Source organism: Protomyctophum parallelum (assembly GCF_964188405.1).
Source record: "Protomyctophum parallelum genome assembly, chromosome: 14".
NCBI classification, from domain to species: domain Eukaryota; kingdom Metazoa; phylum Chordata; class Actinopteri; order Myctophiformes; family Myctophidae; genus Protomyctophum; species Protomyctophum parallelum.
The window spans coordinates 32,953,145-32,971,408 of record NC_139709.1 but is presented as its reverse complement, the minus strand read 5'-3'; the positions used below and the strand labels follow the sequence as shown (position 1 = coordinate 32,971,408).

Genomic DNA, 18,264 nt, shown 5'->3' with positions numbered 1-18,264 from the left:
CGTTATGCTTTAGCTATTGGAAAATAGCAGATCTACGAGCTCTATGAGCTTGTAGGTCCGCTATTTTTGAAAAATCGAAGAACGACTGACATAGAAACATATGCATATTTCTTAGAAAGCGGCTGGGGAGAATGCGGGGCGTTGCTCGTACCTGTGTGGCAGGGCTGGCTTCACGGTAGTGGTGACACTGCTCACAGTGGTGAAAGGCATTATGGGCCGCGAACCTGCTCAGGCGGATGGACACAGTCTCTCTCTTCGTCGACGTTTGGCTCTCTCCTTCTTTTTTGGCGTCTGCGCGTACCAAAAATAACAATCATTTTTCATCTGCATACCAAATAACCACGCATAATCATATTCCTATGAATACATTTGAGAGTACATCCATTCCAGTGAATACAGTCCCAATTACACTCATACACAGTGCCATTTGTTTAATTTGATCCATTCATGACTGTAGAGAGTGTACGACGGGTAAATTAGCTCACATTCGTACAGTCTCAGGACTAAATTAAAGCTGCAATCCATAACCCGAGATTCAAACCCGGGCAGTGTTGATTTCGTCGACTAATACTACGACAAAAAATGTTGGTCGACTACCTTTTTTCACTGGCGAAGACTAAATGGAAACTAAATAAGCCATGATGACTAAAACTGAATATATTGACAATTTCGTCAACGAATAAAAACTACACTAAAATGTTAGGAAGGGACTAGTGGACAAGAGATCCAGTATAAGTCATTTTACACTTGGTTGCATGCTGAAAATAGCCGATCTACAAGCTCACAACGTGAGCTTGTAGCGTAGCGTCAGCGTGGCGGCATCAAGGCCCGCCAAAATACATTTTAGTCGGCTAAATCAACTGTAGATTTAGTCTAAAATCTTATGATATTTAGTCGATTAAACTAGACTAACACTAAAACATTCCAGGTGACTAATATGTGACTAAAGCTAAATGAAAACTATTCAAGAGACTATGACTAAAACTAAACAAAAACTTTGCTGTCAAAATCAACACTGATGCCCGGTCTCCCACATGAGAAACCACATTCCTAGCATTATTGTGAGGAATCTCTGCAGAACTGGCTGCAGTACTACTTGCCAACCAGTAGATGTCCTACCAGACACTGATTTCCAACTATATGTACTGTAAGACCTGTCACCAGATTCTACAAATGTCTTCTAAATCATGACAGTTTTCTGAAAAACCTGTGTTTCTATGTCAATATCCCAAACTATTTCATGTCAAGGACTCCAAAAAGTATATGCGATTGGCTGCCGACCCCCCCCCCCATATGAAAAGGCTCCCACCAGAAGCAAAGAAGAGTTAAAAACGCTTGTAGATCTGCTATTTTTCAACAGCTATTCCTGTAAGAAATAGCCTACTGGGAGGGGATGGGGAGGGAAGCCTCGCTAGAAAAAGAAATGTGGCCAAAAAAAAAAAAAAAACAGACAGACAGACAAACACTGACTATTTGACATACAATGAAGTGGTTCAAATGTGACTGTGCTGACCTTTCAGACTGGTTGGCATCTTGTCAGTGTAAACAGGGCTGGCCTTCCTGAACTTGGGGTCGCGGGGACAGAGGTCGAAGGGCATCTGGCGCATTTCCTCGATGTCGGGCCACCGCGTGCCGAGCTGAGCCACGGGAACCTCGGACGTCTCCGTCTCTGGAGAGGTTCAAACGAGAGCAATGAAAGGCGTGAGAGAGAGTGAGACGAATCATAGGTATTACGTAAGCCAACAGCCTAAGAGAACATGGGTATTAAACAGGGAAAGAATGTAAAAAATAAACTTGAGTGGAACAACACGAAACAGCTTTGCTTTGGTTAAAATCCTCACCTTCCTCCACCTCTTCCTCGTCATACACGTCCACCTCCAGCAGGCGGATGAGCATGCGAAACAAGATGCGCAGAAACTGCAGGTAGGCTCCAGTTTTTCCCACCTAGAGGGCACACACACACACACACACACACACACACACACACACACACACACACACACACACACACACACACACACACGTCACACACACACACACACACACACACACGTCAGGCAACGAACGCTGCTGCAGCTGCGACTTTCCTCCCGTACTCATTTCAACTGGACAACCTTTTCCAAACGTATCCCTGGCAATGTTTTTTTCGTGAATCATTTTGAATGCCACTCGCGACGATTATGTACATCACCCCACTTCACACCAGAATCAGAATAGGGTCGATGTGGTGTCTATTTTGCTATTTGATTTTGGGGCATAACTAATATATTAGAAGCTTTTTTTTTATCAAGAATTGATCAATGGGCCCAGGCCGTAGCATAACGGTCTGGGCACCGGACTGGTAATCCAGTCGCAGTGTGCCGCGGGTTCGACTCCCGGACCCGACACGGCCTTTACTGCATGTCATCCCCCATCTCTCTCCCGTTTCCTGTCAGCCTACTGTCTGTCCCTTCAAAAATCAATAAAAGGCGTAAGCCGCAAAAAAATATCTTAAAAAAAAAAAAAAAAAGAATTGATCAATGTCACCACGGTCCACATACTGTACAGTGTACACTGTACAAAAAATAATAATTCAAAAGGGCACATTGCTGTCCAGAGGGCAAAGGGCAGGTGCTCTGGCACAACACTGTCTATCTGTGCACGCCACTGAGCTTGAACTTGCCTCCTAACTTGCCCCAGACTGGTACTCTGCCTTGGGTCTATAGGCTTACTATCAATGTCTTCACATATCGTACAGTTAATATAAAAGGCATATATTCGGGCACATTTCAGCCACCTCTTTTGCCCATTAGGACCACACAACGTCATCAGACAGCGACGCGCACACACGGTAAAGTCATTCCACAGGCCACAGGTTTCTGCATTACACCTTATAATAAATAATAAATAATAAATAAATAAATATGTGGAGCTAGAGCTTCTAGTCATCTGAATTAAGGAATTCAGGACGGGCATACCCCTTTTGGTGTTTTAAGCATTATGTTCTACTTTAGCTAATGAAAAATAGCAGATCTACAAGCTCGAGCACCGAGTGCCGCGCTATGAGCTTGTAGGTCTGCTATTTTTGAAAAACGGTGAAAATGCGGCACAAATCTTGCGGTACTGACCTGTGGCGGTCCGCTGAGCAGCAGGCGTCTCGGGTGAGGCACGGCCGTGGCTTCGTAGTCGGCGTGGTGCTGCCGGGCCACCGTCCACTGGCGGTAGAATGCGCTCTGCTCCGCACCCTGCAACCAATCAATGATTGATTAATTGATTGATTGATTGATTGATCTAAGTGTCATGCCTCCCAAGGAATCCCACCATGCCCATATATGGACTTACAGGAGACTTACATTTCACATACACAAACAATGATCAGATGAATACTAAACTAAAAAAACACCCCAAGCTTCTTACATGGAAGATTTACATCATTTACATAAAAATCAAAATACTATTTTTTTTATACAAAGTAAAACATTTGAGTACTTTTTTCCACAACTGGGTTTTTGTTGTTGCATTACCTCAAATAATGGAACCCTCAAATCATCATATAGTCAAGTGTACATTAACCCATTTTGTGCGGGAACCCCTTTTGGTGTTCGCATCATGTTGTGCTTTAGCTATTGAAAAATAGCAGATCTACAAGCTCATAGCGCGCCTCCGAGTGGCTGGAGCTTGTAGGTCTGCTATTTTTTGTAAAAATCGAAGAACGACTGACACGGAAACATAGCTTTTTCAGAAAACTGTCAGGATGTAGAAGACATCTTTAGAATCTGATCTCAGGTCAGAATGGGATAAAACATCAAATGTCACACCGACCTGCATGTGGTGCGCGGGCGGCGGCCTCAGCGGGCTGCTCCAGGCCATGTCGGCGTGAGGCAGCAGCGAGCAGGAGCTCAGCTGACTGCCCGGCGACTCCCCCGCCAGCAGGTTGTAGGCGGCGCGCGACAGGATGACCGTGCGCGGGGACACTCGCCGCCGCGCGGGCTTGTTGGCGGCGCCGCCACCGCCGCGCTGCGTGGACTGGCTGGGCCTCTGCGCCGAGGAGGAGCACGGCGAGGAGGAGGAGGAGGAAGAGGAGGAGGACGAGGACGAGGAGGACGAGGAGGAGGAGGCCAAGGAGGAGTTGGAGCAGACGGAGGGAGGCGCTTTGGACGACCTGGGAAGTGGGGAGTGGTGGTTTGATTTGGGTTACAGCACAGATTTAGATTTCTTTTGTTTTCTTTTAGTCTTTTGGAATAAATATCATTACATTTAGTTTTAACCCATTCTGACCTGAGACCAGATTCTAAAAATGTCTATTACATCATGACAGTTTCATTATTAACCCATTCTGACCTGAGATCAGATTTTAAAAGTGTCTTTGATTTTTCAAAAATAGCAGACCTACCTGTAGATCTGCTATTTTTAAATAGCTAAAGCATAACATAATGCTAACACCAAAACGGGTTCCCACCTAAAATGGGTTAAGTCACATTTGAGTCATGAAAATAAAGGGCCACTTCACCCCTTTTGCAACCAGATCTCATTTTAATGATGTTTGGGAGACAAGAAACACTTTCCTGGGGTTTTCATGCTTTTAGATATTTCAGTATTTGAAAGTGTCCATGGTGTCATCGAGTCACTGGTGCTCACTTCCTTCCTGGACTACAATTCCCATAATGCTTTGGTGCACTGCTCCTCCTTGTGGATAGGGGGGAGGGCTGTCTTACTGAGACAACATGTAGTCCAGGAAGCAAGTGAGCCCAGTGTCCATGACATCATGGAGCCCATGAACACTTTGAAATATTGAAATGTGGCCCTTTAAGTCCAGTTTTAGTCGACTAAATGTCATGAGATTTTAGTCGACTAAATCTCATTTGTTTTCCTTTTTTTCTTTTTTACAAATCTACATTTTCTTTATCATAGTATTAGACGAGGAAATCAACACTGACCTGGAGAGGTTGGGCGAGTCGCACTCCTGTTTGACCCGGTGAGGAGGCATGCCGGTCGTGGTGCCTTCGTCTCTGGTGAGGACGCCAGCGCCCTCCGGTGGGCAGGAGGACATCGAGGGCTTCAGGAAGGACTCTGCCACGAGGTCCGAGGAGCTGACGCCGTTGTCCGCACACGAGCCTGAGAGAGCACACACACACGCACACACACACACACACACACAGACATACACACACGGAAAGGAAGAGGAAAGGTGTTGGCCTGTTAGAGGCGGTTTTCAAACAGATGCAAAACAAAAACAACACAAGACCAAAAAAAAGGGGGTCTGCACTTGCCCCCCCCCCCCCTATTTGCCTCTCCACAAAATCCCCCAAAATGGCCGATCAACAAGCTTATACGACATGCCATGACGATGCATTATGAGCTTGTAGATCTGCCATTTTCTCTGAATGTTTGCGCCAGATTAGGCGCCGCTGCGGGGGTTGACATGATTAACATTGACATGGTGGGTCTTTTGATTCACTGTCTTTTGATGATGTGTCCTAAGTGTTTTCCTACATGTAATTTGGTTCACTGTGTAGCCCCTTAATCTAGTAAAAGGCAAATTTTATTGTATTTATTTCATTCATTTATTATTTATATCCTTTACTACCTATTTATTTTATTTTATTGTTGCTTTTTTTCTCTTTTTTTTTTGTTGTCTTGTTTTGTGACGGAACCGGGGAGGGTGGGGTATATGTGGGGTTGAAAATCTTATAAATAAAGTTATAAAAAAAAATAAACATTGACATGGTGGTCCTCAAAGGGAGGTCAGGGACCCACCGGAGGCTCTGGTCACGGCGCTGCCGTTGCTCGGCGGCCTCTCCAGCTCGTCGTTGCCGTCGTTGCCACAGTGCCCCCCGGTGGCCATCTTCTCCGCGGCGTCGGGCTGCTCTCCGCGGGCCGCGGCGGCCGCAGACGCCGGCTCCTGGACCAGGCCCGCCGACACGTAGGTGCACGCCAGGCCCACCTCCTGCTCCAGGGCGGTGCGCGTCAGGTAGCTGGAGTCGATGAGGCGCAGGTCGCAGTACTTCAGAGACCTAACGGGGAGAAGAAGAGCACGATGTAACGTTAATCCATTTTGACCTGGGAACGATTCTATGAATGTCTTCTACATCCTGACAGTCTTCTGAAAAAGCCTATGTTTCTATGTCAGTCGTTCTTCGATTTTAAAAAAAATAGCAGACCTACAAGCTCGTAACGCGCCACTCGGTGGCGCGCTATGAGCTTGTAGATCTGCTATTTTTCAATAGCTAAAGAAGAAGAAGAAGAAGGGCACAGAATTCAGACCTGAGGACAATTCGACAAATGTTTTCTAAATCGTGACAGTTTTCTGAAAAACCTGTCAGTGGTTCTCGAACTATTTCATGAATTATTATGTATTTGGCTGCCCCATCTCAAAATATGTTGTTCCAGGGACAGAATATGTAAAGAAAGAATATATATATTCAAAGATTTGCGCCACATTTTGCACGATTTTTTCAAAAATAGCAGATCTACAAGCTTAAAGAAAGTGTCCATGAAAGTGTCATGGCGCAGCCCAGTCACGTGACCACTTCTGTTCCTTCTCAGAGCTTCCTTGGATGTAGTCCAGGAAGGAAGTGAGACCAGTGTCTATGACATCACTGGCACTTTGAAATACTAAAATATCAAAAAAACACGTATTACACACATACAAACCCCAGGAAAGTGACATTCCATAAATTAGAACAAAATATTTAAGAAGTGGTGCTCTGTAGCTTGTAGATCTGCTATTTTCACTAGTTTGGGTCCCGGGACGAGAGAGAGAGAGAGAGAGAGAGAGAGAGAGAGAGAGAGAGAGAGAGAGAGAGAGAGAGAGAGATGCGCTACCTTGGGAAGGTCTCTCCCAGGGGGTCTTTCCCTGTCAGGATGACAATGCAGGGCAGTCCTTCCAGGTCCTCGTAGGTGCGTGGCGTCCATTCTTCATTCTCACAACCTCGCCACGCCTGCAGCAAAAGCACCAATGCACAGCATTCATTAAATATTTTTAAAACGCCACGACAGACCTTCACTTTCATTTAACAACGAACAAAAATTTTGGGGCCGAACAAATAATTAGAAGAAAAAAAGGCCAGGGTACAACACTTTGTTTTGTTGCGTTTCTTTTTACTAATTATTTGTTCGGCCCAATGAAATTGGGCTGAATTGTTGTCATGAGTTGTCACGATCCGAGTTGGCTTTTTTGTCCGAGGCTGGGAAATGCTTTACCTGGGCCTGTTGTCGTCATGAAAGGGGGTGGGACTGCAACGCTCTATATCGTTACACCCTTAAACGGTAATGACGATAAGTCACGACAGCTGGTAGCAGTAACTCACCCTCAGGGCGGCTGGTGAAGTTCAATAAATCACCACTAGGTGGTGGTAATAATTAACTCACCCGGAGGCGACTGGTGAAGCTCAACAAATCACCACTAGGTGGTGGTAACATTAACTCACCCTGAGGCGGCTGGTGAAGTTCCGGCTCAGGCTGAGCTCGGCGGCGGCGGGGCTCCCCAGCATGACGGCGAAGCAGTACTGCAGGCCCAGCTTGTCGCGCACGTCCTCCAGGCGCTCGCGCGCCAGCATGGCCAGCTGCAGCGAGGGCACGCGCACCAGCAGCATGTGGCCGCGGCCCCGGGAGCCCTCGCGGCACGGCGCGCTGATCAGGTCCTCCACCATGGCCAGCGTCTCGGGCGTGATGTGGTCGCGCAGCGACGGCGAGGAGGTCAGCGCCATCATGGCCTCCGTGTACTGCTGGATGAGCAGGTAGCTGCGGATCACCATGCTGTGCAGGTGAGGGTGTCTGGGGGGAGGGGAAAGCATTATGTTATACTTTAGCTATTGCAAAAATAGCTAGATCTACAAGCTCATAGCGCGGCACCTACGAGCTTTCGATATCTATTCTTTCACAGCGATCGTTTTTAACTCAAATCTTTGCTTCTGGGGGGGGGGGGGTCCCTGGAACTACATATTTTCAGATGGGGGTCGGCAGGCCTATTACATATCAGTTTTGGGGTCCTTGACATGAAATACTGAGCACCACTGATATAGAAAGATAGGCATTTCAGAAAACTGTCAGGATTTAGAAGAATCTCTATGAAGAATCTCATAGCGCACCACCGAGTGGCGCGCTACGAGCTTGTAGGTCTGCTATTTTTGAAAAATCGTGAAAATATTTATTTCAGCATTTTAAGAGTTTTTATTTATTTATTTTGAGGTCAGGCCTAAATGGGTTAACTCAAGAGGCTATACTACTTCAACAAAACACCGACCTTTCCAGCAGCGTTCGAACCATCTTCTCGAAGGCGTCGTCACAGCGCAGAATGGGGCTGGCCACGCCCCACTGCAGGGACCTGCTGTAGTCCCGCAGGCCGAAGTACGACAACTCGCTGCTGTGGGGCGACTTCTCCCTCTGCTGGAAAAACAAAATGGAGGTCAGTCAGTCAGACTCTCGGCTCCCAATGTGCCGCTGTAGGCGTCGCGCATCCTTTCCTTTGCTGACTACGTCTAGTAGCGACCGTAGTGGACACTTCTTTCCCACGATAAAACCCATAACCCATTTCATTCATAAAACCCATAGTCTAGAAGTTTCAAACCGAACCGGTTCAACTCCGGTGGAAAAGGAGCCTCTGTGTTATTAGTCTCGCGTTCAATTCCACAAATGCTTCCGTCATACAGTCTGGAGCAACGGAAGCTCTATCATGAGTAAAATATAAATGCTTCCGTCGTACAGTCTGGAGCAACGGAAGCTCTATCATGAGTAAAATATAAATGCTTCCATCGTACAGTCTGGAGCAACGGAAGCTCTATCATGAGTAAAATATAAATGCTTCCATCATACAGTCTGGAGAAACGGAAGCTCTATCATGAGTAAAATATAAATGCTTCCGTCGTACAGTCTGGAGCAACGGAAGCTCTATCATGAGTAAAATATAAATGCTTCCGTCATACAGTCTGGAGCAACGGAAGCTCTATCATGAGTAAAATATAAATGCTTTCGTCGTACAGTCTGGAGCAACGGAAGCTCCATCATGAGTAAAATATAAATGCTTCCATCGTACAGTCTGGAGCAACGGAAGCTCTATCATGAGTAAAATATAAATGCTTCCATCGTACAGTCTGGAGCAACGGAAGCTCTATCATGAGTAAAATATAAATGCTTCCATCATACAGTCTGGAGCAACGGAAGCTCCATCATGAGTAAAATATAAATGCTTCCGTCGTACAGTCTGGAGCAACGGAAGCTCTATCATGAGTAAAATATAAATGCTTCTGTCATACAGTCTGGAGCAACGGAAGCTCTATCATGAGTAAAATATAAATGCTTCTGTCATACAGTCTGGAGCAACGGAAGCTCTATCATGAGTAAAATATAAATGCTTCTGTCATACAGTCTGGAGCAACGGAAGCTCCATCATGAGTAAAATATAAATGCTTCCGTCGTACAGTCTGGAGCAACGGAAGCTCTATCATGAGTAAAATATAAATGCTTCTGTCATACAGTCTGGAGCAACGGAAGCTCTATCATGAGTAAAATATAAATGCTTCTGTCATACAGTCGGGAACAACGGAAGCTCTATCATGAGTAAAATATAAATGCTTCTGTCATACAGTCTGGAGCAACGGAAGCTCTATCATGAGTAAAATATAAATGCTTCCATCATACAGTCTGGAGCAACGGAAGCTCCATCATGAGTAAAATATAAATGCTTCCGTCGTACAGTCTGGAGCAACGGAAGCTCTATCATGAGTAAAATATAAATGCTTCTGTCATACAGTCTGGAGCAACGGAAGCTCTATCATGAGTAAAATATAAATGCTTCTGTCATACAGTCTGGAGCAACGGAAGCTCTATCATGACATGAGTAAACTATAAAGCGGAAGTGGAGCCTCCTCCATCGCGTCGCGCAAATTAACACTAATATAAATCAAGATCCTCTAAAGCATATATTATGGCTTGTTGCTTAGCAGAAATGGAAATGAAATAAATAAGCTCTAAAGCTCTAAATATGTTTTGGTGAACAGAAATGGCAGCTTCCTCACTCGGATTCCGGGAGGTGTAGTTCCAGACTCTATGTGGCATTCGGAGATTGTGGAATAGTTATGAGAGCCACTGTGTAATTCCATCCTTATGCCTCTAGGGGGTGTAACTAGACCACACAGCTGAGGCACTGACCACTGTATAAAGTACACTTTTGAGGTATTTGTGCTTTCCTTGAGTATTTCCAATTTCCAATACTTTCGGATCCAAATATTGTACTTTTACTCCACTACATTTATTTGACAACTTTAGTTACTTTGTAGATTTTCATTATTAATACAAAACATACATTAACCACTTCAACCCTATATATATATATTATTATTATTATACACATTTCGGAAATGTATATAGGGCTGATCTAGGGCCGATCAGAGCTTGTAGATCGGCTATTTTCAAAGATTATTAGACACTTGAAAACTTTAAATGGCACATTCTGCACAATTAACACTTTTCCTTTACATTTTTAAGCCAATACGTTTGTACTTTCCATTCAAGTAAATGTTGAATTCCGGACCTTTTTCTTTTTTTTTTTACTTGTAAAAGAGTATTCCTACATTGCCGTATATGTGTTGCATATTCTCATGTAGCCTATATATGCGTTGTTTTCATATATAAAATTGAAGAGATAAATTTTGATAATGAGTAGTTTAAGTTGAAGCACAGAAGTCAGCGAGTCATTATTTAATTACAGAGGGGTGGGACTCGGAGTATATATGTTTTTACTTCTTCTCACTCCTTTTCGGATATGCTTAAGAGTTTTTTTTTTTTGTGTCTTTTACTTTAGTTTTCTTATATTTTAAGTTATTTATTTTAATTGTCCTTTTGGTGTTTTAACTAAGCATTATGTTATACTTTAGATATTGAAAAATAGCAGACCTACAAGCTCATAGCGCGCCACCGAGTGGCCTATGATAGGTTAATGGCATATTCGAAATAAACATGACAAACCAAGTATTGATACTTTTACTTAACCCATTTTGGGGGCGGGAACCCCTTTTGGTGTTAGCATCATGTTACGCTTTAGCTATTGAAAAATAGCAGATCTACAAGCTCATAGCGTGCCACCGAGTGGCGCGAGCTTGTAGATCTGCTATTTTTGAGTCTAGACTCACCACCATGTTGCTGCTGTCCTCGGGGCTGCAGCCGACGGGCCAGTGGACCTCGTTGTGGACGCTGATGCGCGACTGGCGCGTCTGCAGCGTGAAGGGGAAGCAGCTGACCTGCAGCACCAGCAGGTTGACCGCCTCCAGCACCTCCTGGCAGTTGACCACGCGGTCGGCCAGGCCCTGCAGCTCGCCGTGGCACACGGAGCCAGACAGAGCACTGAGGAGGAGGAGGAGGATGGGGGACGGAGGGAGAGAGAGGGAGAAAAGCATTAGATCAGGGGCTCCCACACGTTTTCATGTCAAGTACCAACAAAATTAACACTAATTAGCCCCGCGGACCCCCCCCCCCCTTTGAAAATACATGTGTGAGAGGGAGGATGGCTGATTTAAGCAGTCACACCTGGCCTGAGTCAAACTAGAGCTGGACTCAGAGCTGGGTGTGGCTGCGCACCTGTTGTGCATCATGGACTTGATCAAGGCACAACAGGTTAAATCAGTCATCTCCCTCTCTCATGCCATGGACCCCCCCATAAGAGATGATTTTTTTACGCCTCTAGCAGTGATTCTCAACCAGTTTAATTTCAAGGAACCCCCAGTTTTACATGCATTTAGCCTATACGGTCCCCCATTTAAATGGTATTTCTATCTCTGAGACCCCCAATTTATATTGTAAAATCAATGTTAATTTAACTCTGTAACTCTGAGAGTGTTTGGTGCCATTTGTACACTCTCAGAGTTACAGACCCATAAGGGTCCATTTGGTTCCAAACTATCATTTAGCTGGGTGCCCCCTGGTGGAACTCCCTCAAGGACCCCTGGGGGTCCCCGGACCCACAGTTTGGGAACCACTGCATAATTAGGAAATACCCCATTATTAACCCGTTTTGGGACGGCAAAACGCATCTGTGTCGCTTAAGCGTTTTATCCACTTTAACCGTTATTTTAAACTTTAAACCGTTGACAAATGTGCAGATCTACAAGCTCGTATAGCGCCGCACCGAAGTCGTGAAAATGAGTGCAAATCTTTGAACATATAGATTCTTTCACGGCGAACGTTTTGAACTCAAATCTTTGCTTCCGGAGGGGTCCCTGGAACAACACATTTCCAGATGGGCGGCCAATTACATATTATCGTTTTTGGGGTCCTTGACATGAAATAGTTTGAGAACCACTGACAGAGAAACATGGGGTTTTTTTTCCAGAAAACTGTCATGATTTAGACAGACATTTTGTAGAATCGGCCTCATGGGTGAATGGGTAAAACATGCGAGTAATTTTTTTTCTCCTCCATCGATGTCATGACATGAGGCTCTGAAACACATGACCCCCGTCATGTGACAGCAGCACGTGTTGAAGCACAGCATCCCGACTGCTGTGCTTCACACGATTATGTGAAGGACAGAAGGAGTCATGTGCAGACAAATTGATTCTAGAACGTTTCTTCTAAATCCTGTCATTTTTTTCTGAAAAACTCATGTTTCTATATCAGTGGTTCTCATACTAAGTGTAGTCTAGAATCCACGTCCATGGGAGTGACGTGTCATTGCCTTGGTATTTTAAAACAGTCTGCACCGACGCTTAAGAAAATAAAATAACACGACGACACAAAAGACCCAAGGCTGGACTTGAAGCCATAACAGCTGGCTGTGTTGAAGAGCCGCACATCATCATACAAACAGGGGAGCGAGAGGGACTTCCCACTGTTGACGTTCACAATCGTCCTTTTATTATCAAATCACAGTTTTAACGAGTAAAAAAAGAATAGGTCCCATCGTGTTATTTTTTATCCCCCCCAGAAAACAGAGAAAGGGAAGAAGAGAGGGGTGGTGGGCGATTAGGAGATCAAGGCAAAGAAAGACCATTTAGAAGCTTGTTCCACACACAAACGGCACACTCTCTTAGCTCATTTACAAGCTATCCACACTTTTCCTGGGCTGTGTGTGCTCCAGTTCCTGTTGATTTCATTGGATATCATTGGTCATCTGACCAGTTTCATTGGCTTTCATGGGATCAAATCGACAGGAACTGGATCACACACAGCCCAGGAAAAGTGTGGATATGTACCAGCCGTACAAACCAAGGAAGAGGGGGTCTCGTTTCTTATACCTGGTGAGGTCGACGTGCGAGTTGTCGTGGATGAGGACAAACAGCGTGTACGGGTTCAGCTTGACCTTCCTCATGAAGGCCTCCATCTTGACGTGCACCTCGCCGTCCAGTCGCACCACGTACTTGTCCGATCTCTGGTGGGCCGACGAGGCGTCTTCCACCCCCAGGTCCACCAGCACGCCTGCAGAGAGAGAGAGAAAAGGGGAAAAAACGGACGCAATGACGGAGGAAAATAATTATTATTGAGACCGATCGATCAGACCGGATTCTTACAAATGTCTTCTAAATCAGTGGTTCCCAAAGTGGGGTCCGGGGACCCCCAGGGGTACTTGAGGGAGTTCCAGGGGGGGGACCCAGCTAAATGATAATTTACAACCAAATAGAGTGTACAAATGGAACATTTGTACACTCTCAGAGTTAAATTAACAGTGGTTTTACAATATAAATTGGGGTCCCAGAGATAGAAATGCCATTAAATCAGGGGTCTGTGGCAAAATGCGTGTGAAACTGGGGGGTCCATGAAATTAATGTGTTTCGGAATCACTGCTAGAGCCGTAAAAATCCTCCCTTATCGGTGTCACTGCCCCCCCCCCCCCCCCCATCTGAAAATATGTTGTTCCCCCCCAGAAGCAAAGATACGAGTTAAAAACCTTTGCTGTGAAAGAATATATATTCAAAGATTTGCGACACAGTTTTAAACAATACGTTTAAAATAATGGTTTAATGGACAAAAGCTAAGGTGACACAGATGCGTTCCAGGTCTTAGAGGGGTTAAAATGGAAACCAACTTCACTGACGATTGTTACCATGTACTGTATGTTATGTATATGTCTCTTCTTGTAGTAGTATGCATGCCGTATATATATATATTTAAATACCTGATTGTCGGATGCGCTGTGCAGTCTGGTGGACCAGGACGTGGGAGGGCGGCACCAGGACCAGGAAGTCCACCTTGCAGAAGCGCCCCAGGTCCAGACTGTGGCTGCCCGAGTCGGCGATGGAGCACACCTGAGACAGGAGGCTCCGCGCCACGTTCAGCTGGGGGGGGTAGATCTGGAACGCCTCGCTCAGCAGCTCTGTGGACAAGGAAAGGGAAGGGAAGAATGGTGCATTTATATAGCGCCTTAACCTCCAAAATGGTTCTCAAACGATTTCATGTCAAGGACCCCCAAATTGGCCGCCAACCATCATTTGAAAATATAAATAATATGTTGTTCCAGGAACAACCCCCCCCAAGATTTGAGTTAAAAACATTAAAAAAGGTTATATAATATATCAAATATTTGTGCCACATTGCCACAGGGATGGGCAATTAATCGGTCGTCGCATCGGTATAAAAATGCATTGTCGGTATCGATTCGATATCGACATAATATATCAGTTTTAGCGGATATTTTATAAATAGCCTATCCACAAGCTTTTTTAATACATTTTGAAAACTTGAAATGGGACATTCTGCATAATGACTACTTTGTACTTTTGATACTTTCTAAGTACATTTTGATGCCAATACTTTAGTACATTTGTTGACAAGTAGAACATGCGAGTACTTCTCCCACCACTGCCACTGGTCTGACATTACACATACCTGACTCGGAGGGCGGCAGCATGCTGGCCGCGGCCTCCTGGGAGTGGATGTGATCGGCGGCGTCGCCCTGAAAGGGCTGGATGACCTGGCCCTTGCGTCGCCGTTGATATCTGACCAGCTGCTTGTCCAGGTTGTCTCCTATGGGAACAACCAGATCACCACGGTCAACACGCCCCAATGCTTGACGTCAATTTACACGACTGACCCACCCAGGTGATGGCAATGATACTAATCACCGTAGTCTTACCGTGCAACATGAAAACTCCTGCTGGGTGGTCGTTAAAAGTTGATTCCTCCCTCTGTCACACGAATTTACAAATATATTGATATTGCGATATGTTGCGATACTTCCTCCCGCGATATATATATATATATATATATATATATATATTGTATCGTTCTCCCAATATCGTGAGATTGATTAGGTAGTACTAGTAGGAGTAGGCTACCCATTGCTGTGGACAGACAACTTGTGGACAAGTTGCAAAGTTGCAGTCAGTGATTAACTGTTTGGAGGAGGCAAGATTCATGTACTTATTGGCCAGTTTGTGACACAAACAAATCTTGTAAGATTTTAGAATAAATACATAATTACAGATGTTTGCCTGTTAGGGTTATTTTGTTCACGTGTTCAGTGACCGGGGTTCTCCCCATTCTCCCCAGCTATTTAGAAAGCGGAAAATACATGATATACGTGAATACGTGAAAATATTTATTTCAGAAAACTGGAGGATTTAGAAGATTTTTATTTTATTTCAGTCAGTTAACATGCATCTCTTTGGGGGAGAAGGAGAGCTTGCCCCCCGACGTGTCTATTGGACGAGGATGGGTTGGGGAGGAGGGACTCAGCGAAGTATACGAGTACGCTAGTAGCAGGCACTATACGCTACCCACAATGGAACACTCATGGCATTATGCGAAATGACGCCAATTCCTGACTTTGTTATGGACAAAGTGTTTGTTCTGCAAAGAGGTCTCGTATAGGTGCTCAGAGAATTGATGTGGTGTGGGCCCAGCAGCAAACACTCACCCAGTGAGGTGGTTCTGAAGTGAGAGGCCAGGACGCTGACCTTCCCCGTGATGAGCTCATAGCTGATCTCCTTCAGGAACTCGTTGGTCGTGAGCATGCCTTCCGCTAAGGCCCGTGCTTGGTACTTCCCTGCAACATGGCACAGTATTTCATTACCAAAACATTGTCATAATAATCATATAATATAATTCGTTTCGCCGTCGGGAGGAAAGCACCTATAACTCCATTTTTTGAGGTTTGGGGATAATATTTTGTCCATGACTAGACATATTGAACCAATGAAAAGTATTAAAAAGGTGCTTTGGACAAAACTGTCTGATATATTTGCAGAGTAGTAATTGACAAGTAATTGACAATATATAAAGTCACGACAACAACTTTGATGAGGCAGTATTGCATTGTTTAAAAAAAAAAGCATTTTCTGAACATGTTTGGAGTTACCGGTAGGTGGTTTCTCAGCAGAGATAGTATGTATATTTTGCAACATGATCACGACAATAGCTAAGTGCACAATCGTCACTCTTAACCCATTTTGGGGCGGGAACCCCTTTTGGTGTTTAGCATTATGTTACGCTTTAGCTATTGAAAAATAGCAGATCTACAAGCTCATAGCGCGCCACCGAGTGGCGCACTACGAGCTCGTAGGTCTGCTATTTTTGAAAAATCGAAGAACGACTGACATAGAAACATATCTTTTTCAGAAAACTGTCAGGATGTAGAAGACATTTTTAGAATCTGATCTCAGGTCAAAATGGGTTAAACATTTGTATTTTGATTTTCATCAATCAAATCAATCAATCAATCATCATCACAGGTTTATTGATTGCCAACCAATGGTGTATGAAGAAGCCCCGGGCCTACTACTAACGGCACTAACTAAACTCACCTAACACGAGCACGCAGAACTCATTTCCGCTCATCTTGGACGCGCAGACGATGACCACGTAGGTGGGCCGGCACTGCTGGGGGTTGTGGTGCTGTGCGGCCGACGCGTCGCTGATGGAGCGCAGGGACTCGGAGATGCCCTCGCCCAGGGAGTTGTGGCTGACCAGGACCTGCACGCTGCCGCCGGAGACGCTCGCCTCCAGCCGGGCCAGCCAGGGCAGCTGGGCCGGGAGGATGACGGCGGGGCCGCCGGGAGGACAGCAGAGCATGGCCTTGAGCGCTATCTGCTCGAACTCCTCCCTCAGCGGGATCTGCTCCGAGCCTATGCAGCGCGCACGGAGAGAGAGAGAGAGAGAGAGAGAGAGAGAGAGACACAGAGAGATTATTAGCACATGAAACAACTCCGAACCTTGACTTGCCTTTGAACGTTTCGACATGGTTTTTGTTTGTTGGCTACAAGAAGAAAAAGAAATACAGCCCGTGTAAGAGTTTGCACAATAAAAAAAAACACTTGACAATGTGCAGCCACTAGCCAGCCAGTGGTGTGGGGGGGGAAATGCTTTACTTAACCCATTCTGACCTGAGATCAGATTCTAAAAAGCTGTTTCTATGTCAGTGGTTCTTGTAGGTCTGCTATTTTTAAATAGCTAAAGCATAACGTAATGCTAACACCAAAAGGGGTTCCCGCACAAAATGGGTTAAAGCATCGCGACGCATTGTGAGCTTGTAGATCAGCTATTTTCAAATGGCCAGAATATATTGCTGAAGTGGATAATCTGCAAAGTAACTAAAGTTGCCAAATAATTGTAGTGGAGTAAAAGTACAACATTTGCCTCTGAAATGTAGAAGTAAACGTGCTGAAAATGTTACATACTCAAGTACAAATACCTCAAAATTGTACGTAATTACAGTACTTGTAAATGTACTAGTAAATGTACTTAGTCACTTTACACCACTGAATGTTTTGACATTGCGTTGTTGGCTATGAGCAAAATAATACATGCTCCCCTGGAAGAAGAATAAGAAATACGGCCATGTAGAATTTGCACAATCAAAGACACTTGAATGTGTGGCACATCAAAACTAGCCATTTGCATTTCTACTACATATGTTTAGCAGGCGATATGCTCCGGTGTTTGCTTACGACATAAAATAACAATTATTTATACTCGTAATTTTTAGCAGACCAGTGCGACTTTACAAGTGCGAGATTAGAGTAAGCGGAGTGTCAACAAACAACAGGGTATAAACAGTGAAATAGGTAGAATGCAAAGAGAACAATGCAGCGCCTCAAATAAGAGACCAGCTGTCATAACAATAATGCTAATTGCTCTTCACTGCGGAGTCTGATACGTTGAGCTCCTAATAAGCCTGTTCCGTAAACAAAAAGCATGTAAAATAGATAGGAAAAGATAGATAAGACAAACCGGCGTATGTTTTGCCTGTGAATCAATTTGTTACTGAAAAATAACTAACGGCAACGTTGTATTTGTCCTGTTCTTCGGGGGGGGCTGAACACAATTTACAATTTTAGGCATTTAACCAAATGACCG

At 44.8% G+C, this 18,264-nt stretch overlaps 1 protein-coding gene across 1 annotated transcript in view; it reads right to left on the bottom strand.

The window, feature by feature from the left end:
* The window catches only part of greb1l (GREB1 like retinoic acid receptor coactivator), a 40,991-nt gene that overhangs the window by 8,321 nt on the left and 14,406 nt on the right, over window positions 1-18,264 (bottom strand). Inside the window, exons 11-26 of the mRNA XM_083781636.1 lie at window positions 16,713-17,033; window positions 15,827-15,955; window positions 14,797-14,934; window positions 14,087-14,284; window positions 13,209-13,389; window positions 11,109-11,319; window positions 8,225-8,367; window positions 7,410-7,755; window positions 6,805-6,920; window positions 5,737-5,993; window positions 4,917-5,094; window positions 3,802-4,141; window positions 3,108-3,224; window positions 1,842-1,944; window positions 1,514-1,669; window positions 152-291 (exon numbers count right to left, since the gene is read on the bottom strand). Coding sequence (XP_083637762.1) covers window positions 152-291; window positions 1,514-1,669; window positions 1,842-1,944; window positions 3,108-3,224; window positions 3,802-4,141; window positions 4,917-5,094; window positions 5,737-5,993; window positions 6,805-6,920; window positions 7,410-7,755; window positions 8,225-8,367; window positions 11,109-11,319; window positions 13,209-13,389; window positions 14,087-14,284; window positions 14,797-14,934; window positions 15,827-15,955; window positions 16,713-17,033 — 3,074 coding nt within the window. The remainder of the gene's footprint in view (window positions 1-151; window positions 292-1,513; window positions 1,670-1,841; window positions 1,945-3,107; window positions 3,225-3,801; window positions 4,142-4,916; window positions 5,095-5,736; window positions 5,994-6,804; window positions 6,921-7,409; window positions 7,756-8,224; window positions 8,368-11,108; window positions 11,320-13,208; window positions 13,390-14,086; window positions 14,285-14,796; window positions 14,935-15,826; window positions 15,956-16,712; window positions 17,034-18,264) is intronic.